The 21765-nt window shown below is 42.4% G+C and overlaps 1 protein-coding gene across 4 annotated transcripts in view; it reads right to left on the minus strand.

Annotated features, from left to right (window-relative positions):
• ABCG2 (ATP binding cassette subfamily G member 2 (Junior blood group)) overlaps positions 1-21765 on the minus strand; it is a 65965-nt gene that overhangs the window by 16059 nt on the left and 28141 nt on the right. For 2 of the 4 annotated variants that reach the window (XM_045536803.1, XM_045536805.1), the window contains exons 2-9: positions 19551-19772; positions 11663-11722; positions 10930-11044; positions 9879-10031; positions 8097-8254; positions 3666-3817; positions 2086-2190; positions 945-1195 (exon numbers count right to left, since the gene is read on the minus strand). In XM_045536803.1, coding sequence (XP_045392759.1) covers positions 945-1195; positions 2086-2190; positions 3666-3817; positions 8097-8254; positions 9879-10031; positions 10930-11044; positions 11663-11722; positions 19551-19753 — 1197 coding nt within the window. In that variant the 5' untranslated portion in view covers positions 19754-19772. Of the gene's footprint in view, positions 1-944; positions 1196-2085; positions 2191-3665; positions 3818-8096; positions 8255-9878; positions 10032-10929; positions 11045-11662; positions 11723-19550; positions 19774-21765 lie in introns of all 4 variants that reach the window. The other 2 variants (XM_045536806.1, XM_045536804.1) reach the window with 2 other exon arrangements.

The raw sequence follows: 21765 nt of genomic DNA on the forward strand, positions 1-21765 counted from the left end.
ACTTGTTGATGTTCTTGTTGTTCCAATTAACAGTGACAATTTAATTCTAAAAACGTGGATTTCGTTGCATATAACTCATGCCCAGAAAACAAACAAAAAAAAATAACAAATTAGAAAGGATCATTTTGTTTTAATAAAACATCATTGCCCCAGGGAAAAAAGTCTTTTTTTTTTTTAGTGTGGCAGTCAATGTGTTAATTTCTTTATTCATTTATCATGTTTGTCCTCATAAGAAAATAAGCTCAATGACAGCAGAGATTTTTATTTTTGTCTGTTTTATTCGTTGGTATATATATGTGCCCCAAATGCTGAATGAATCAGTCAATGAACGTGGAGAGCTATCAGAAAACCCCAAATATGGCTGATATTTTCTTTACGTTTTTCAAATAAAAAATGTTTCTACTAAGATTATTTATTACAGCTTGTTTAAATCAACAAAAATTCTGACTTAGGTAGTTCAAGAAACCACTAAAAAAGAAGCTTTCCGGCCAGGTGCAGTGGCTCACGTCTGTAATCCTAGCACTTTGGGAAACCAAGGTGGGAGGATCACTTGAGGCCAAGAGTTCGAGACCAGCCTTAGCAAAAGTAAGACACCATCTCTACTAAAAATAGAAAAATTAGCTGGGTGTGGGTGGTGCACCTGTAGTCTCAGCTACTTGGGAGGCTGAGGTAGGAGTCTGGCTTGAGCCCAGGAGTTTGAGGTTGCTGTGAGCTATGGTGATGCCACTGCACTCCAGCCCATGTGACAGAGCTAGACCTTGTCTCCAAAAAAAACCTACTTCATTGTGTTTTACTTGTTCTATTGACTGTTTCCAGATCCCAAATGGAATGGGGATAACAAGGAACTAGAAGGGTAGGTAGAAGATAAACATAATCCTGAAGTAGATTATATCAGAACCAAACAGTTCCCCATGTGAGTATTTCAAAAGAAGCTGTCTTGGTACCTGAGCTATAGAGGCCTGGGGATTACCCAGTAAGTTTTTGAATGAACGCCTGGAAATCCATCTGAGTTGATGAAAGAAGGAGGTGGCATAAGTGATGTCCTTGAAGACTGTGTCCTTCTTCCTTTTCCGAGTCCCTGAGAATTGATCTAATTCTGCCTTTGTTTCTTTACAGAAGGAGGAGTTGATATAAAACTCAGCTAATTTTTCTATGACTGGTGTTTCTCTCTTGGACGGCTCTACGGTCTCTGTGGCTTTAGAATAAAAGTGGATAAAGAAGGAAAACACTATGAGCAAGATTACAACTTCTTTGGCCTATCCTGCTACGAATCCTTTCTTGGATTCTTCCCTAACACCTTAATTCTAAAGCTTGAGTATAAAAAAATTACTGGCTCTGCAATGCTTTACACCAAAGAGAAATATAGCAAATTAGCTTCACTACTGCTGTAGTCTTATGGATACAGCAAACCCACTGGTGTTTTCCTAACCATTTAGACACTGATTCTTCTAAAATAGGGTTCTTATCCAAGGGAGTTATAATTTTTAATATAAAAATCTGGTCCTCGTTTCCTACTATGTGCACACGCATAAAGTGCCAGATCTCTTATTTTAAAAACACTACATAAACAATGAGCATATGTATTCTTTTAATGAAAACTTCTCTTAGAATTAACAATATCAGGGCAGGTGTGCTGGCTCACACTTGTAATCCCAGCACTTTGGGAGGCAGAGGTAGGAGGATCGCTTGAGGCCAGGAGTTTGAGACCAGCCTGGGCAACACAGCCAGACCCCGTCTCTACAAAAAGAACTTAAAAATTAGCCAGGGCATGGTGGCATACACCCGTAGTCCCAGCTACTCGGGAGGCTGAGGCAGGAGGATCACTTGAGCCCAGGAGTTTAGAGTTACAGTGAGCTATGATAATACCACTGCACTCTAGCCCAGACATCAGAGCGAGACCCTGTTTATAAATGCTCATTTATAAATTAAATCAAAAACACCCGCAGCACTCACAGACAACAAAATCTTTGTGTTGACTGATATCAGAGGACTGCATTACCTAAGCCATGTTTGAGCCACCTCATGGCTAAACTCCAGCCAATTTAATTAGGCAAAAAAATCTGTGACTCTAACAGATTCACATACCTTCATCGTTGTTTTCCTCTCTGTTTAATGTCACCGCAGTCGAATCTCCATTAATGACATCCAGGAAGAAGTCTGCGGGGTTATTGTAGGGCTCACACTGGTAACCTAAAGGAAAGAAGACAGCCCATGGGCACACAGTGGATGGTCTTGGAAAATAAAGAGGACTCACTTTTAGAGGATGAGGGAGCTGAGGCTAGAGAAGACAGGATCTAGCAAGGTCTCCCTCATTTCCTTTCTCCCTTCTCCCCACACTAATTTACCCTTTCCTCTTGTGTATTCAGTCATACAACATTTCAACAATTCTCGGTTTTCCAGACCCAAAAAAAAAAAAAAAACCTAAACCTTGGACTCTCGGGAAATCTTACATTATAAGTGCTTAGTCCTTAGCTATCATAATTCCTGAGACCTGAAACAGTTATCAATATGCTCTGGTACTTAGTAGTACTTCTTCAAAATCTAAATACAGGTGCAAGAAAAAAATACTAAAAATCCAAGTGCATTGTGCTCTCTGAGTTCGCCCAGAGAATGCCAGATGGGCAGTGCCAACATTAACAATGACTGCTTCTCCGCATACTAAATTCAGAGGTCCAAATTAACTGTCACGCTGCCATAATCCCAAAAAGAGAACAAGTCCCCGGAGCAGCACTCTTGAGAGAACGTGACCAGCACAGCGCACCCGAACTCTCACCTCCACTTCTGTGGTGTGATAACCTGAACTCAACTCGGCCTGGAGTCTGACTCCTAGGTTCATCTCCCCTATACTCCCCAGACCCATGGATGCTTGATTATTTTAAATGACAGAAATTAAACAAAAATGAATTAAGAAAAAATAGCTAATGAATATTTCAAGCTGTATCTGAGGTCCTGGAAAAATCATCTATCATCGTATCCAAATATCTCTAAAATGAACCAGACCACACGAGCCATTAAAAAAAAAAAAAAATCCCACGTTTCAATCTGAAACATAAAGAACCAGGCGGTCCAGAATCCTTAGAAATGTTGACCCATCAAAGTCAGATTCGGGACTAGCCACTCTATGGACTGATGGGTGACTCACTCCCACTCAAGGCCTAAATCTGCAGTCTAATGTTACTACAAAAGTTAAGTTCCATCTCCACAAGCTCTCATCAAGGGAGACCAACATCACATGTAAGGGGGAAAAAAATGAGAATGGCTGGTCTATTATATGTTCAAGAAAACAATGATACTAGGCCTTTCCAAAAATGTTCGGCTGACGGAGTAGCTGGCTCTGAAGCCAACATATTAAGTATTGAGCTGACAGGGAAAGGCCACCATAACTGGGAAGCAGAACAGATATAAGCCCAGTGAAAACACCCAGACACACACACATGCACACATACTCAAACAGGGCAGGAAAGAGACCTAAGAGACCTAACAAGCTTGTGCTGTAAAATGAAGAAAAATTCCAGCACCAAGCAGACCACAGATGTTTTGGAGTGGTGGGACCCACGGCATGTCCACCCAAAGATGGAACAGGACTCGCGACGACCCCCTCTGCTCTCCGTCGGGACTGCGCTGATGAAGGGCCTTAGTGCAGTGCACGGAACAGTCAACCGTACCAGCTGATGCAAAGTACCCCAGGGCCTCCTGAGCAGGCCCATGGAACATGAGTCTTCCTGAGGCCAACAAGGTGAGGCTATCAAACAACTTGAAGATGGAATATCGAGGCTGATGGATGGAGAAGATGATTGTTCGTCCCTGCTTAGACATCCTAAGTTAAAAGTGAGAAAATAACAAGTCATTAAACATCCGCGAAACGTGTACTTCTTGGTAAAGCACCTTATTCCTGCCTTTAGGTCATTCGTTCCTAGTTCAACTTGATTTTCTTTTGCGAACTCTTCATCTCATATTGTCTACCTGCTGGTTAGGAAACTTGAATTCGATGCTTTTATTTAAAAAGAATAGGGATTCTCAAAATGGGTTGCACATCAACAGTCTAGAGTCAACTAGGATGTTTATTTAAGATGCAGATTCCTGGGCAGTCTTCCCAGACACTGAATTAGAATGACGTTATGGAATCCATGTTTTTAATAAGCACCCCAGGTAATCTGGACATACACTCAAGTTTGAGAACTAACTATGGTCTAAATATTTTAAAAAAAAAACAAAAACCAAACAGTCATATGCCCCATTCTCATTTATCACTTAGGTCTTTTGGCTGCTTGGAAATCAGTTTGCATTCTTGTGTCCTAACGATATAATGAACATTACTGTGTACTTACTATGTCTTTACTAAGTACTTTAGAAACAACCTCATTTCAATTTCCACAATATTATTATTACCTTAATTTTACAGATACAGCTTAAAGGGCTAAGCAACTGGCTATAGGGTGACAGTGAGGGGCAGGGCTGGGATTTGATCTCTGGTCTAATTCCATGGCCAAGACAGTGCAAACTACCTTTTCGCACAAGTTATTACTTACGAGCAAAAGAAACAAAGGCCAAAATCACTGTTCAAAACTGTTACTGTTAAAAATATTTAAGAGAAGACTGACTTCAATTTAAACATTTTCTAAGCACCTACTGTATGCAAGCAGTGTACACAGGGTGTTCTGCCTCAAAGAGGAGCAGGCAGCAGGTCAGCAATTTCAATGCACTGTGGACTAGAAGTAGCCAAGGGCTCCTCTGTAAGCAAAATGGGAGACTTACAGCCCAGTCTGCAGACGATCTAAGTAGAGTGTCAAAAGGCCCGACAGGATGAAGCTAAGAAAAAGTACTGAAGGTGAAGGAAGAAGGTGAATAAAGTGTGAAATAAAAAGGTCTATGCAGGAAACCGCAAGATGCTCAGTGTTCCATACAGAACAAGAGGGTGCATGGTGCGCGCGCGCATGCGTGGTGCGTTGGGGGAAGAAGAAACGGAAGAGACTGCAGCAAAACGGGCCCATGACGAATGTCACTCTGAAGCTGAGGCTTCCGTCTGTGGGCAACAGGAGCTGGTGAAGGACCTGAAGCAGGCTGGGTGGAATCGTGTGCCAGCCCTGCTGTTCAAACGTGGCCTGAGGATCGATGGCATCAGTACCAGTGTCTCCTATTAGAACCTCCCCCGGAGAATCACGGGCTCTACTTCAGACCTACAGACACGGGGTCTGCATTTAACGAGACCCCAGAGGATGAGAATGCACAGCGGAGCTTGGGAAGAACTGAGTTAGAGCTCTGCTGAATGAAGAAGGAAGCTCGTGTGCTAACCAGATCAAAACCTAGAGAAAATATTAACAGTATTCCCTATCAATGCATCATTCTCTAATGAACATTGTTCAAATAGTTACAGATAATTAATCGGGCATGGATATCTCGTCTAAATGAAGCTGAACTCCAGACCCAGTACTTGGCATCGTCACTATCCTGTGCAATTGACATCTGAAACCTGGGGTGTCTGAAACCTTAGACATAGACACCTTCCCATCTGGCCATTTCTCCTCTCCTAACAAAGAGACTTGCTTACGAGGACATGGGCGTCAGAGGAAGCGAGGTAGTGACAGGGAGGGGAAGCTTTATGAAGGCAATTATGTCTGGCAGCTTAAAAAACCGGGGCAGAGGAGAAGGTTCCAGAGGACAGAGGGAGTAGCCAGAGCGAATGGGAGATTGGTCACATTGAACAATTTACTTAGCTGATGGAGCAAGAAGTAAACATACTGAGATAACGGGAGCCAAGTCTCTCACTGTCTGAAGAGTCATTTACAAACATGGAAAGAGTGAAGAATAAAAAGAACAGTGAGGTATTAGATTGGAATGAGAAATGTGAACTCATGGGCTTTTTATAGACACACCAACAGATACAGCAATAGTTATAGGTGTATGTTTACACGTGTCTTTCTGTTCAAAATATATTTGTATATATAAAAACACACACATTTACATTTAATATATTTCCAAATAAAATATAGAAATATCTATTTTACACACACACACACACACACACACACACGTGTAATTCCTAGGTCTGTCTACTAAGAGGGTCTAGAAGCAATGACACTCCAGTAGCAATTAGCCAACTAAGAAATCAGATTTCGGGTTTCTAAGAATTAACTACACGAGAAAGAAACAGGGCTCCTTGGAGAAAGAGCTGCCACAGGACAGTACAAGATGAGCCTGGAACATCATATAGACAGCAGAATACAGAAATGATTGAAAAATGATTAGGGACAGGTTAAAAGGACACAAAAGTCACAATGAAGGGACTTCTGGCCAAATCTGGGTTAATTTTAGCACTTAAATAGTTAAGAAAAACAGATTACAATCCACTGAATAAAACAGGAACATGAGTACATAAACAGGGACAGAGAAAAACCTCTTCCTTACGTAGAACATCAACTATGACATGTTTAGCAACTGTCTCCCTAGCAGCTTATGCAGGCAGGAGTTATTAACGTATACTAAAACTGGTGGGTAGAGATTAACGAGAAAAGGAATACGGGCATAATAGCTGATTATCTCCCCCCACCAAATACCAATCAATTACAAAGGGAAAAACAGGAATTTCCCAGCAGAGGAACTCAGCAGACACCGACATGATCAGATGACATTGGTGAGCGTGACCCACGGTGGGAGAAGCCAAAATCACGCAGTCCCAGATGTGTTGGCGAAGGCATCGCCGCTGACTTCCTGACTGGGAGGTTACATTCTAGAGGATTTAAGGCCGATGGGGCACAATGTCAGAAAAATACTATATAGCGGGGAGCAGGAGGGGGAGAAAGGAGGAACAAATGCTGTAAAATGGTAACAGTTGGAGAATCTAGGTGAAGGGACGAGGGGTTTTCTTTGTACTGTTTTTTAGCAGCTTTTCTCTAAGTTTGAGCTTCCTTTAAAAATTAATTTTAAAGATGTCCAAAACTTAGCTTTTGAAATGTCTTCCATAAACCTGTTCCTCCCAGTCTTGATAAAAGGAAATGCCATTTCTTTTGATTCTCTCAATAATCACATCCCACGTCCAGTTCATGAGCTAATCCTGTTGGCTCTATTTTCACAACAGATCTAGAGCCCACCCACTTCTCACCACCTGCCACTACCCCCCTAGGCCAAGCACGGCTGTATCTCAACCGACCTACTGCAAACAGCCTCCGGACTGGATTCCTGGCGTCCACCCTTGCCCAATTACACCATCCTTCGCAGCTGTCACTCCTCTGTTCTAAAACTCTCAAAAAGCTTCTCCCACATCACCTGTCGACAACAAAAGCCATAGTTCTTACAGAGGCCTACAAGGCCTATCTAATCTGCCACCAACCCACCTCCATCTCACGTCCTGTCCTGTTGTGGAATGAAGTGTCTCCCCCCAAAATTCGTATGTTGAAGTCCTACCCTCCAGAACCTCAGAATGTGACTGTGTTTGCAGACAGAGTCTTTAAAGAGGTAATTAAGGTTAAAAGGCGTGGGTACGTCCTAATCTGACTAGTGTCCTTATAAAAAGGAGATGAGGACACAGACACACACAGAGGAAAAGGGCAGTGAAGACACAGGGAGGAGACAGAGATCTGCAAGCCAAGGAAGAGAGAGGGCCCAGAAGGAAGCACGCTGCGGATACCCTGAGCTCAGGCTTCTGGCCTCCAGAGCTGTGAGCCACCCGGGCTGTGGCGGTGTGTTGTGACAGCCTGAGCTCACTAATACACCAGCCAACCTGCATTCCTCCTCATGGGTTCTAGCCCCTCTGGCCTCTCTGATGTCCCACACACACCGGGCATGCTCTGCCTTGGGACCACTGGCTGTTCCTTCCGACTAGAACTCTTCTCCCCAGGTCTCACTCACCCACAGTCACATCCGTGAGGTCCCTCCAGACCATCCTGCTCCAAGAAACAACGCCCCCACCCCACCACAGCCATCACTGCCTACACTCTTACCTGTCTGGTTTTTCTTGGTAACACTTAGCATTTGTTAACTGTTTCCTTCCAATAAAGAAGGAAGAAATCGTTTGGATCTGAATCCCCTCCACCAAGAATACCTGGTACATGGTGGCAATCAGACAGTACATGAAGAATAATGTCCCCACAGCCATTTACCTTTTCAGGAGTAAAAGGACAGCATTCGCTGTGCTTGAGTCTAAGCCAGTCGTGGGCTCATCCAGGAACAAGATGGAAGGATCAGTAATCAGCTCCATTCCTATACTAGTCCTTTTTCTTTCTCCTCCGGACACACCACGGATAAACTGAGTTCCAACCTAAAATGCGAACATTATCGTGATTAGTAATAACATCCAGTCACTACTGTTTGGTGAGCTCCCAACACATGCCATCCCTGGGAGAAGAAGTGGGCTTCTCTTTTATCACATAGGTAAACTGAGGCTCAGGTCAGAGCTGATATAAGCGGCTAAGCCTGATACGAAGCCCATGCTTTTAACAGTCATGTAGGTTCTTCATCAAGTCAAATATTTGGTTTGAAGGTTAGAACGCTCAAAGATCTGGCCTTGACTCAGTGAAATCACAGTCTAGAAAGGGAGCTGGAGACGGACGAGGAAAATGTGAAAGCACCTATGATTTCTTAGCCTTCTAACACCTCCCACCCCCAAAAGTCTCCAAGTGGACTTACGAGACGAGCATGGGCTTGGCAGCGAGGACAGTCCACTCTCTACCCTGCCACGTCAGCAGCTTTTCAATCACCCTGAACCTCCCCAAACTGAACCTGTCTGCACCTAAGGTTAATAACTGGGGAATCTGGGTGAATGGTATTAGTAGTCATAAATTATGTTATAATCATATAATTACCATAATAATCAGATACTTCTCTCTATATTTCTGTTATGCTTAAAATGTCATAGAAGGTAAAATTTTTAGATGCATCGTTTCAATCATTTGGATAAATGAACTCTGGATAAATGAACTCTAGGAAGTCAACAACTGTGCCTTGAGTCTATTTTCCCTGGAAATCCAAGCAAGCAATTTAGAGCAATGACTGCCCTAGAAGTAAAGAACAGAGTGAAAGGCGGCACCTCACTGGAAAGACAAAATCAAATAAATAAACAGAACGAAAGCAAAGAAACCCAATCGCTCATAAGACAAAAAATCAGTGGCAAATGGTGGCATCTCAGACTTATTCTTCCAAACAAAATAAAGCAAAATACACTTTACATAAAAGACTGTCAGAAAGTATAGTATGAAGTATGGATGAGAGACAAAACTGGGAAAAAAAAGGCTATACAAAAATAACTTGGACACTACTCAAATCAGAAATAAATCCTAATTTGACTAAATATAATTTTGGAAGCCAAACCACAGCAAAGTGGAATATATAGAGCAAGAATCCTATATTGTCATCATTTATCAGTTTCAGAAATATACCTCAAAAGCAATGGAACAAAGCACCCCGGAGGAAGAAGGGCTAAAAGGAAGAAGTGAAAAATAGGAAGACAAAAAGTTAATGCAAAGATATCATATGAAGGCCGAGCGCGGGGGCTCAGGCCTGTAATCCTAGCAGCCTGGGAGGCCGAGGCGGGAGGATCCCTTGAGGTCAGGAGTTCGAGACCAGCCTGAGCAAGAGCGAGACCCCATCTTTACTAAAAATAGAAAGAAATTATATGGACAAATAAAAATATATATAGAAAAATTAGCCAGGCATGGTGGCGCATGCCTGTAGTCCCAGCTACTCAGGAGGCTGAGGCAGGAGGATTGCTTGAGCCCAGGAGTTTGAGGTTGCTGTGAGCTGGGCTGACGCCACGGCACTCTAGCCCGGGCAACAGAGTGAGACTCTGTCTCAAAAAAAAAAAGAAAACTTCTGAATAAAGGTCGTTTCATCCACACCAAGGAGGTCCTATCTGCTACGGTGTTTTTCAGTTTTCTCCACGTTACCTTGGAGTCTGCCACTTTACTCAGACCCAATTCTTGAATGACCTTGTTAATCCGTTCATTTTTTTCATGATTCGGCATAGTTGTCGGAAGTCGAAGAGCTGCCGAGAACTGTAAGTTTTCTCGCACCGTCAGAGTGCCCATCACGACATCATCCTTAAGGCAAAATGGCATTTTAACAAGACTCTTTAGTATATGTAAACTTAATCCACATGAATCACACAGCTAAGGTAAAGTTCGTTAACCATGAACTTCCAAACTGCAAGTGGCAATAATTCAGTATACAGACAGCTGCAAAGGCTCATGGAATCATCTCCATCCCCTATCTGTACCCCCAAATAGAAGACAGGTAATTATGATGACTACCAGAAGACATTTCCAGACTGCTTTGTACAAGGACTTGCCAAAAACATCTTTCTAAGCTAGAGGGGAAAAGGTGAGGGAAGGGCAAAAACGGATGACAATAGTATCTTCCAGAAATGGTATAGAAACTAGCATTGCCCTTACCAGGGTTATATTCCAGATCCTCCCTGCCTTCTCACTTAACTCCCCTCTGAATCTTATGGGAGACTATGAAAAGCTGGTGTAAAGAAATTTGGTTCTGGCCGGGTGCGGTGGCTCACGCCTGTAATCCTAGCACCCTGGGAGGCCCAGGCGGGTGGATCGCTCGAGGTCAGGGGTTCGAGGCCAGCCTGAGCAAGAGCCAGACCCTGTCTCTACTAAAAATAGAAAGAAATGATTTGGACAGCTAAAAATATATATAGAAAAAAAAAATTAGCTGGGCATGGTGGCGCATGCTTGTAGTCCCAACTACTCTGGAGGCTGAGACAGAAGGATTGCTTAAGCCCAGGAGTTTGAGGTTGCTGATGCCACGGCATTCTAGCCAGGGCAACAGAGCGAGACTCTGTCTCAAAAAAAAAAAAAAAGAAAAGAAAAGAAATTTGGTTCTACGAGCATGTCACATAAACAATTGGAAGCACACTGAGCTACCAGCCAAAGCGCATGCCTATGCAGAAACAGAAAAAACTAAAAATGAAAGCCCACTAATACTTACTTGTACCACATAACCTGAATTACATTTGAAATTGGCAGGTCGAGGTGCTCCATTTATCAAAACATCTCCAGATAATCCATGTGGATCTTTCCTTGCAGCTAAGACATCTAATAACCTGTAAAAGGAAATATATGTTGTGGGGCCTTTTTCCTCCAACACTGGCCATATCTCTCAGCTACTCTGAACCTAAATTCTGATCAAGTTAGAAAATTAACTGGTCAAGAAGTTCCACAGTTTAACTAAAATTGAATATATTTTTAAGTTCTCATCTTCCTTTTTTAAGGTTTGCTACAATGAAGGCCCTAAACGAAAGACACCATTGGCTAATCCAGCACAGAGCTCCCAGCTGGCCCTCCCAGCTGTCTGACCTTGGTGGTCCCAACAAGGGCAAAGTGCTCTTTCATCTAGGACTCAGGCCTTCACTTACACCTTCTGCTCCATCTCTCCAGGCTTATTATCCCCTTCCTCTTCCTCCCCATTAGCTCATAACATGGTCAACCACTATGTGCTAATCGCCGTATCATGCCCTATTAGTGAAGTTGACCTAACACGACTTCCTGGTCCTTGAGACATAACCATAGGTCAGCACAACTGCATGTCACCCACAGCGCCTAGGACTGGACCAGACACGCACCGCAAATGCTCAACAAATACCTGCGCACCAAAAACGGATTTTTAAATGCACACTAAAGCCACACAGAAAAAGCTTACTTATACTCTCTCTCATACTCACGAAGATTTGCCTCCACCTGTGGGTCCCAGGATGGCATTGAGGCCAGGTTTCATAATCCCACTGTAACACAAAAATGCACTGATTTATTATTCTACTTTAAATTGGGTTCTATTAATTTAGGATCTGTTCATAGATGTACCTTCTTGCTAGGAATTTTAGGATCTGCACTGATTACATTCAATGAAAACTGATGAAATCACAGACAGAAAATAAGCACAAAACTGTTAAAGAAAAAAAAGATTAATAGAAGTGTGATACACAAAGAATGTTAATCACTAGTGAGAACCTTGAAGAAAAATGGCTCAGGTCTTTCTAAACACCTTTTACTTATTCTCTAACCCACTTATACTTTTTGGAAAATGACACATCCGACATTCGAGGGTCCTTGAATTAAGTAACATTCTTGAGAAGCACTCTGGTTACACTTAGTCCTCTTTAACACTGTGAAGTACCTTACAGGTTCTGAGTGACATCTGGGGATCAGTACTGTACCTTTAAGTAGCCTCCTCTGCTTCCTAGTTAAGTCTACACAATATTAATTAATAAATCTGAGTTACAGAATACAATCAGACCGAGAAACAACACATCTTAAGCAGAAATCCAAAGGTCAGAATAAAGTACTTCAGGATAAAAAGAAAACACGATCATAGTTCTTAATTGTCAAAAAAAAAAAAAAGGTCTTAATCCAGCTGGAAAAGTATAATATATGCCCTCAAAATATATCATTTCCATCCTTGTTAAGTGTCAGGTAACTGGACTGGAAAATTCTCAGTTTAGAAGTGGGAGACAGCACTTCAGGAGGGAATGTCCTTAAAGAATGCACAGACATAGCACAAACTAAGTGGATGTTTGGATGTTTGAGGATCGTGAACATTCAGGCGGAAAAAATTATGGCAGTGTTGACTGTCCCGAGAGCCTTGATGAAAGCAAATGGTTTGATTTTATCCTAAAGGTAACAGGTAGAATGGTAAGTAGAAAGAACCTGGGAAACGTGAGTTCAGGGTGCAGTTATACAAGCATGATAAGGCCTGACTTAGTCCTTTGATAACCCCTGAGTCTATGCCAGTCTCTCTTTAGAGTAGTGCTAGGGTCTAAATGTACTCCACAGAGAACGTAGTGTCTACTCCAAAAGTGGAAGGTTAAAGCCAAAGACTACCTCATTCTTAGATAATGATTACCAAAGAGGTCAATTCTATGACCCCATACAATGGTCATGAGTAATCAACTGCCCAATGCAGCCACACCGCAGTGCTTAAATCCGCCACGATCATTTACTGCCTGTTGTACCCGAACTGTCACATTGTAAAATGGGTGGTGAGTGCCAGGGTGAAGTGCAGCTCTTGCTTTGCTCATTAATTGAGGTACCTCTCACTGAAACACTGGACAAATACAATGGAAGTCAGGTAAACCAGGGGCAAGCTGTGACAGACAAATCTCTTATTCTTTCAGTGACCAGACGCGCTCATGATGGGGTAAACTTATAAAGCCCTTGGTGCATCTTCTTTATTAATAGCTACCTAATTACTGCTTCTAAAGTGACCATAAATAAGCTTCTTATTCCCTAAGGCTTCATTGTCAGAAAATCTTCCCAGGTCTCAAAAACACTTATTCAAATAAAGACCAAGCAATCCGGCATGATTAACCCAAACCTGAATAGGAACACTCGAAGACAAAGAGTTGGCTTACTTTGGCACTAAACAAACGCCAAGAGTTCCAATTTGGAGCACTGGCTAATTCCAACTCCATGCTCTCAACACAATTATCAAATGTCTACTATGTACGCACAAAATATTCTTGTAGGACATGGGATAGAGCTGAAAACAAATCAAACAGACAAACAAAAAACAAAGTCCAGTCCCTCGTGGAGTTTACATTCTAGTCCAGGGATCAGCACGCTACAGCTGGTCGTCTGTTTTTTCTTTCCATGAACAAAGGCTTATTAGAACAGAGTCACGTTCGTTTGCTGACGCATTGTCCATGGCTGCTTTCGTGCAACATAGTTGAGTAGCTGCCACATAGATGTATGGCTCATAAAGCTGAAAATATTTACTCTGTGAATCTTTATGGAAAGAGTCTGCCAACACCTGTTCTAGTCTGTGATCTGTAGTTCACTGGTCTCCCCATCCTTTCCCTCCACCCTTCTATCACTCCTTACACCTCACTCCCCACCCTTATTTACTACTTTACAGCATTTGTGTCCCTCACGACACCATAAAGACCTGCCAACAAAATTATTTCTTATTATCTCCACCTCTCGCACCCTCCCTCCACCCATAACATGCAGCACAGTGATCTACAACCACTGAATAATGAATGCTGAACACGTGGAATGAAACTCACCCAAAGGATGTGTGTCACATCTATTACACTTTCATGCATAATGGGCAATCCCTTGGCCTTGTTTTGTCTATGGACAAGAGAGGTCAATGCCACCTCCCCCATCGCCACCCCCCAACACACACACGCACCATCTTCCCTTTCTCAATCTCCATGCTCCAATTTAGCTCCTCCAGTTTAGGGTTGGGAATTCTATTGTGTCTTCTAATCCTTCCAGAAGTAGAACAGTGAACATGCTCTAGTTTTCTGAATCCCCCATTAGGCTATAAGGTTTCTGAGAACAGAGGACCCATCTGTGTCCATAACATCTTGTGCCATGCCCTGCACCTGGTAGGCATTCAAAATTTGGTGAATAAATGAACCTCTACATTTTTATAAGTGGGAATTACTTCTAAGAAGACAAAAAAAGAAGTTTTTAATAAAAAACAGAAGTCATGAAGTAGGGAACAACTTCTTGAAAATAGATATATTTTGTCTGGAAAGAAAGCTTAGTAACATTCCATGTTCAATTAATGTGCCAATCATTTCTACTGGACTTCCCCTTCCCCTGCCTTTCTTAGGGGGAATGATGAAAATTCTGGTTGAAGGTGCAGCAATGCCAGCACCCAGAAACACAAGCTGTTGAGGGGGTGGGAAGGAAAGGAGAGAGGAGGATGGGGTGATTGCTTATACTGGGGAATAAGAAAATTAAACAGATCGGTAAATATATTAAGGATTATGTGAGCCAGGTTTTTCACTTTTTGAGAAGATTTTTACAAACGCGGGAATGTGGAGAGAATCCTAGGGTGTCAGAATGGAATTGGAGGTATTAGTGAGAAGTCATAGGTTTTAACCTACACACACAGACAGCTACAGCAACAGAGGTAGATACAGAAAGCTCCCAGCGTGCTATGAGCAGCCGCCCACCACTCCTCTTGCTCCTTCTGGCCAGGTCTGCGTGTGAGGCCATTTGAAAAAGTTATACGTGGCTGGGCACAGTGGCTCAAGCCTGTAATCCCAGCACTTTGAGAGGACAAGGTGGGAGGCTCGCTTGAGCCCAGGAGTTCAAGACCACCCTGGGCAACATAGTAAGACCCTGTCTCTACAAAATAAATAAAAATAATAACCAGGCATGGTGGAGTACGCCTGTAGCCCCCGCTACTCAGGAGGCTAAGGAAGAAGGATCACTTGAGCCCAGGAGTTTGAGGTTGCAGTAAGGTATGATGACGCCACTGTACTCTAGCATGGGCAATAAAGCTAGACCCTATGTCAAAAAATATATATATTTTAAAAGAGGGGGAGGGGAGGCAGGTATGGCAGCTCACACCTGTAATCCCAGTGCTTTGGGAGGCTGAGACAAGAGGATCACTTGAAGCCAGGACTTCAAGACCAGCCTGAACAAGATAGTGAGACCCATCTCTACAAAAAAAAAAATAGAAAACTTGGCAGGTGGGGGGGTGGAGTGGCACATGCCTGTAGTACCAGCTACTCGGGAGGTTCAGGTGGGAGGATCACTTTGAGCCCAGGAGTAGAGGCTGCAGTGAACTATGATGACGCCACCGCACTTCAGCCTGGGTGACAGAGCAAGATCCTGTCTCAAAAAAAAGTTACACGTGTATGGGATGCACACGTGTGTGTACATATATGCATGTATATATCCATTAGGTCTGTCCACTGAGAAAGCCTAGAAGCAATGACATCCCAGTAGCAGTGAACATTCTAATCACCCAGATTTGGATTTTGTAAATACCATCCTCCATGAAAAGGAACTGTTGCTTCCAGGTCTGAGGCAGGGTGAGTAAATAGTGAGTTCTGGACCCTCTTATTATGCCAAGGAAATACTCAGAGAATGAGGAGATATGTCAAAATAATGAGAAAGGAAGGAAGAGAAGGAGGAACCTACTTTGAAAGGTCTCCCATTGATCCAATCAGAAATAGGAGTATCAGGATAAATAATAATGCATTGCTATTGAATGCGACTGAGTAAAATATGAATCCGTTGCTGATGATGGATGAAGCTTTTTCCTTTTAGTAGAAAGCAAATGAAGAGCTGATGAAAACAGAAAATCACCCTTTGGCAACCATCACATAGCGGTGGGTGATTCAGGCAGGAGGCATCGGTGGAGGCTGAAGCTGGTAAGTTTCATGTGGAAAAGGATTCTGCTCACGCCTGTAATCCTAGCACTCTGGGAGGCCGAGGTGGGTGGATCGCTCGAGCTCAGGAGTTCGAGACCAGCCTGAGCAACAGTGAGATCCCGTCTCTACTAAAAATATAAAGAAATGATTTGGACAGCTAAAAATATATATAGAAAAAAAAATTAGCCAGGCATGGTGGCGCATGCCTGTAGTCCCAGCTACTGGGGAGCCTGAGGCAGAAGGATCGCTTAAGCCCAGGAGTTTGAGGTTGCTGTGAGCTAGGCTGACGCCACGGCACTCACTCTAGCCCGGGCAACAGAGCGAGACTCTGTCTCAAAAAAAAAAAAAGAAAAGGATTCTGGAACGATGCCAGGGGGAAATGGTGACATTATGGTGAACTTTGACAGACACCACCATGACCAGGGGACCAATTGTATTTCTGGCAACCACACACTGGAGCAGGATGGGATGAGGGAGTGCCATGAGGACAGCCCACTCCCTAACATTCCAGGAAAAATGCTAATGACAAGGGGAACAAAACAGACAAAGTGATGGGAGCAACTGCAGTGACATATTAACAGCTGGGGATCTGGGAGAAAGAAAAGGTTATGTTCCTGCCAGGTTTAAATCTGGAATCATTTCAAAATAAATTAAGAGCTAAAAACTCCCCAATCCGTATAACAAATTTCCCTGAAGATTACAGGATAACCACACATCTACTGGAATGGACAGTTTTTTCCAGAGATCTTCAGCATCGATGAGGGAAATCACAAATGCTGGGTATGGCGACAAAGAAATCATAAGAGAAAGATTCTTCCTAGGGTAGCAGAATCCTACCTTTCTGAATTCTCCGGGTCAGAGTTTGTTTTATCTTCCTCCCCACACCCACAGAGGACATCCGGTTATAGTTACTTAGTTACTACAAGTGAGGTTGCAAAAAGTCCAAAGGGAAAATAAAAATCAAGAGCTCATCTGCTCTTTTGGAATATCCTTAACTATTTGAATGGCGATGGTGGCTACCAAACACGAATCAAAAATAACATAAATGAGAGCAACCCTTCCCTACCCCAGAGTTGAAGCCAAGAGAAAGATCGCAAAAACTACAGCCAAAAAAGGGATGATCTTGCTAACAAATATCTAAACCAGAAATGTAAATAAGTGAGAACACCAGTCTTCAGTGTCCTTTCAACCATAAAATCTGCAAGGTTTAAGCGTGTTTTATGTGTCCACGACTGCACCTAAGGATGAACGCATCCACTGCTGAAATGCATACCATCCAACCATAAACAACGATGTGAAGCCTTGAGTCGATGACACTTCTAGTGTGTCAAGTTACTAATTTACTAGCTTTAAAAGATAAGCAAGATAAATGTACCCTGACACAGTATGCATCTTAAATATATTCAACCTGCACATAGTCACATCATTTGTTACCTTCCACCTCTCTTAGCACAAAAATCTGATGTGGACCAATATTTTCTTGATTATTATCTTTCACAAAAAGCTTGTCAGCTTTTTCAAAAAAGTCAGTCAAGGCTGGGCGTGGTGGCTCACACCTGTAATCCTAGCACTCTGGGAGTGCCAAGGCGGGAGAGGATCGCTTGAGGTCACGAGTTTGAGACCAGCTTGAACAAGAGTGAGACCCCATCGCCACTAAAAATAGAAAAAAAAATTGGCCAGGTGTGATGGTGTGCGCCTGTAGTCTCAGCTACTCGGGAGGCTGAGGCAGGAGGATCACTTGAGCCCAGGAGTTTGAGGTTGCTGTGAGCTAGGCTGATGCCACGGCACTCTAGCCTGGGGGACGGGCCAGGCGACAGAGCGATACTCTGTCTCAGAAAAAGAAAAAACAGAGTCAGTCAATTCTATCTAGGAATGTAAGCAAAAGATGAAAGCTTTGCATCACCATTCTTTCCTTATCTTTTAGTCAGGGTTTCTTAACCTACTGTTCACACTCCCCTACCCCCAGTCCATGGAAAAATTATCTTCCAGGAAACCAGTCCCTGGTCACAAAAAGGTTAGGGACTGCTGCTATCCAAGAAAGTGACAAGGAAATAGGTATGAAAGCAGGTGTTGCTGTATGCAGAAGGTTCTAATCCTGCACAGCTCCTAGCCTCAGCCCAGTCAAGTCTCAGATCCCCATGTTTCTCTCTCACCTACCCCCCAAAATTTCCTCTCCTCTCTTGTAATTTCCCAGTCCTCCAAAAGAGCTTGGCTGCTATTAACAGAAAAGGCCACAGTCCCATATAAAACATCAAGAAAACATGAGAAACATCTGATTCCATAAACCTCATAAAGGTTTGCAGCCACACTAGGCCAAAGGGCTCTTTTGTACAACCACTCCTGCAGCCTTGCAGAGTCAGAAAAAGTGGCTAGCTTTGTCTAGGAGGAAATACTTCCCCCAGTAAACAAACAACCAAGACACACAGGCCATGCCGTCTGAGTAAACCCCAATTCACTCCCCGTACCACGGAGGGGATGAATCATGTTCAGTCCTCTAGAACCCAGGAAAACATGAACAATCGCAATGGCTAGCGTCTGGGAAATAACAGAGATCGCTGGGAGGAGCGGGTTCTGTAGAAATGCTCCCTTCCTTCCCCACTCACTTCACCACCACATGATAAATTCGGTGCTGGATGAAAAGAATGAAAATCAGTTACTAGGGGCTTTTAACATACAATTAAACGTACTGATTTGGATCCCAAATTCTCATCACTTTGGACTTCAACTGCATAACTTTTAAGCTAAATTCTAGTTATCTTACACTGAAATATTTTCTGTCTGTCTAATAGAGGGAAAGCATTAAGTAAATTGTTGTTGAGTATAAGCTACTATAAACAGGCCACTCATTTAAAACAAGTCTATTTGAAAAGCAATATATTTTCACAATATATTGTCATTTCAACCTCCTTGCTTCTAGAACATAAAGGACATAAAGCGCACAAGTACCTAATAAGGTGTCTGCCTCAGAAAGCATATCAGCGGGTCTTCCATTCACAGATTAGAAAACTGACACTCAGAGACTACGATTATATCAAAACGCAGTACATGATCAAAACCGTGATCAAAAAGCAGTAAATCATATACCGCCAGGCCTCTTTCCACCAAACCACAAGACTCACCCAGGAAAAACTAATGACACATTAATTATTTTCTCAAGCAAAAGTGGATGCACACGGTACAGCCATTTTTAAAAACTTTTTTGGCAGTTCCTTTGAGAGTTAAACGTATACCTAACATGTGATCCAATCACTTCACTCCTACTTTAGCCAAAAAAATTAAAGGGTGCGTTTGTATATCTGTACAAAGACTTGTACACAAATGTTCATACCAGCTTTACTGGTAATAGGAAAAACGTATGACATTCACTGTAGGTTAATAAATAAAACTATCTTTTAAAAAAAAACAAAAAAATAAAATAAAAAGCTCATGCACATACTTGATATTTGATAGTATTTCTTTTTCAACCGTTTTTCGACCACATAGAAAGCCACTCTTCACTTTTACTCGATAGCAGATGTTATGAAAACTTAACACCGCTCCTTCACTGAATGCCTTCAGGTCATTGGAGGTTGTTCCCGGTATGCCATTGGTGTTACTTTGTGACATTGGGATAGAAACTTCGACATTACTAGAAGACATCTGGAGAGATTTTGCCTTTCTGTAGAGAGAAAAGCAATAGTAAGTTGACATCCAGACAAATGAGATTGTAAACACTAGATAACAGTATTTGCCTACATATACACACATATATACCAGATGATGTGTAGCATATACTAGTACTCTAGTACTACTAGAGATTAGCCTATACTAATCTCTCTGAATATAGATGCAAAAAGTCTTAATAATATTAGAAAACTGAACATACCAATATATAAAAAGATTTATACTTCATTACCAAGAGAGATTAAATCCAGAAAAACAATGTTCCTTTGACATCTGAAAGTCAGTTAGTGTAATATACCATACTAATAGAATACATTTCTATGCTCTGTTGCCTGGGTGAAGAGTGTAGTGGCGTCATCATAGCTCACAGCAACCTCAAACTCCTGGGCTCAAGCATTCCTCCTGCTTCAGCCTCCCAAGTAGCTGGGACTACAGGTGCAGGCCGCCATGCTCCACTAATTTTTCTTATTTTTTTGTAGAGATGGGTCTTGCTATGTTACCCAGGCTGATCTCTAACTCCTTGGCCTCAAGCAGTCCTCCCGCCTCAGCCTCCCAAGTAGCTAGGCTACAGGCATGCGCCACCATGCCTGGCTAATTTTTTCTATATATTTTTAGTTGGCCAGATAATTTCTTTCTATTTTTAGTAGAGACAGGGTCTCGCTCTTGCTCAGGCTGGTCTCAAACTCCTCACCCTGAGCGATCCTCCTGCCTCGGCCTCCCAGAGTGCTAGGATTACAGGTGTGAGCCACTGTGCCCAGCCAAACCTAGTTTTAATTTTAAAAGTCAAAGTAATCCTTGAAGAATTGTCTCTCTGCCTATGTCTCTCTGCCTAACGACAACTATAAAAGTATATAAAAAATATAAGATGCAACTGTTGCAAGAGTTCCATCTGATGAGGTCAACCAAAGGAGCCAGGACTTGAGGAACCAAGATCCTGGAACGGAGGGGACAGCACTGAAATAAACTCCAAATTCTATGTGCCCTTTGCTCTTAAGGAAAGGTAGGTATTTACATGCACAAATTGTACAGGCCTGGGGCGAAACGCAGAAACCAAGCAGGAAGTAGCTGCTAGTCTTTTTCCTGAAGCCTCTAATATTTCTGAGCAAGTATTTCAGCAATCTCTCAGCGCTAGGAAGACAAAATTGTGTTGGAGTTGTGGGTCTAGCAAAGAGAAGGCGTCCCCTAAGCTTTTGAGATCCCAGAAGGGCTGTGCCCTGGGAACATGGGCAAACCAAAAAACCAGCCTCTACTTGACCAAAGTGATCTGTTCAGACTCTGTCTGCTAGAAGAAAGTTAAATCCATCCTCCAAGAAGATATCATCATCCAAATTTTCAACCAAAAATTACCAGGCATGCCAGAAAACAGGAACTAATGTTCTAAAAATGAGAAAATAGAAACAGACTCACAAGTAATCCAGACTCAAGTCATCAGACGTTAAAAGAACAGATGAATATGTTCAAGAAAATAAATGAAAAGATAGACTAACACCAAAGAGCCAGAATCTATAAAGAACAATCCATCAGAATTAAGACCTTAATAGATGAATTTAACAGCAGTTGAGACACAGATTAGAAAAGAGAATTAATTAGTGAACTGGAAAACTGCTATGCAGAAAACATCCAGAGTGAACATTATGAATGATGAAAATTATCACCATGAAAAAGAAAAAAAAAAAAACACCTCCAGATTGAAAAGAATTCGAACTATTAATATACTAAAAACAGCAGAACCACCATATAGGACATAATGAAAAAGGTCTGGCATACATGTAACCGGAGACCTGGGAGAAAAGGGAAAATGGAGCAAAATCAGTATTTGAAGAAATACTGGCCAAGTATTTTCCAAAACTGACAAAGTTATCAAGCCACAGACTGATGCTCTAGGAACACCACGCAGGATAAATACGAGAAAACCATGCTGGCTGCTGGCACCTGTAGTCCCAGCTATGCAAGAGGCTGAGGAGGAAAGATTTCTTGAGTCTAGGAGT

This window comes from Lemur catta, chromosome 24 (assembly GCF_020740605.2).
Source record: "Lemur catta isolate mLemCat1 chromosome 24, mLemCat1.pri, whole genome shotgun sequence".
Taxonomy (NCBI): Eukaryota; Metazoa; Chordata; class Mammalia; order Primates; family Lemuridae; genus Lemur; species Lemur catta.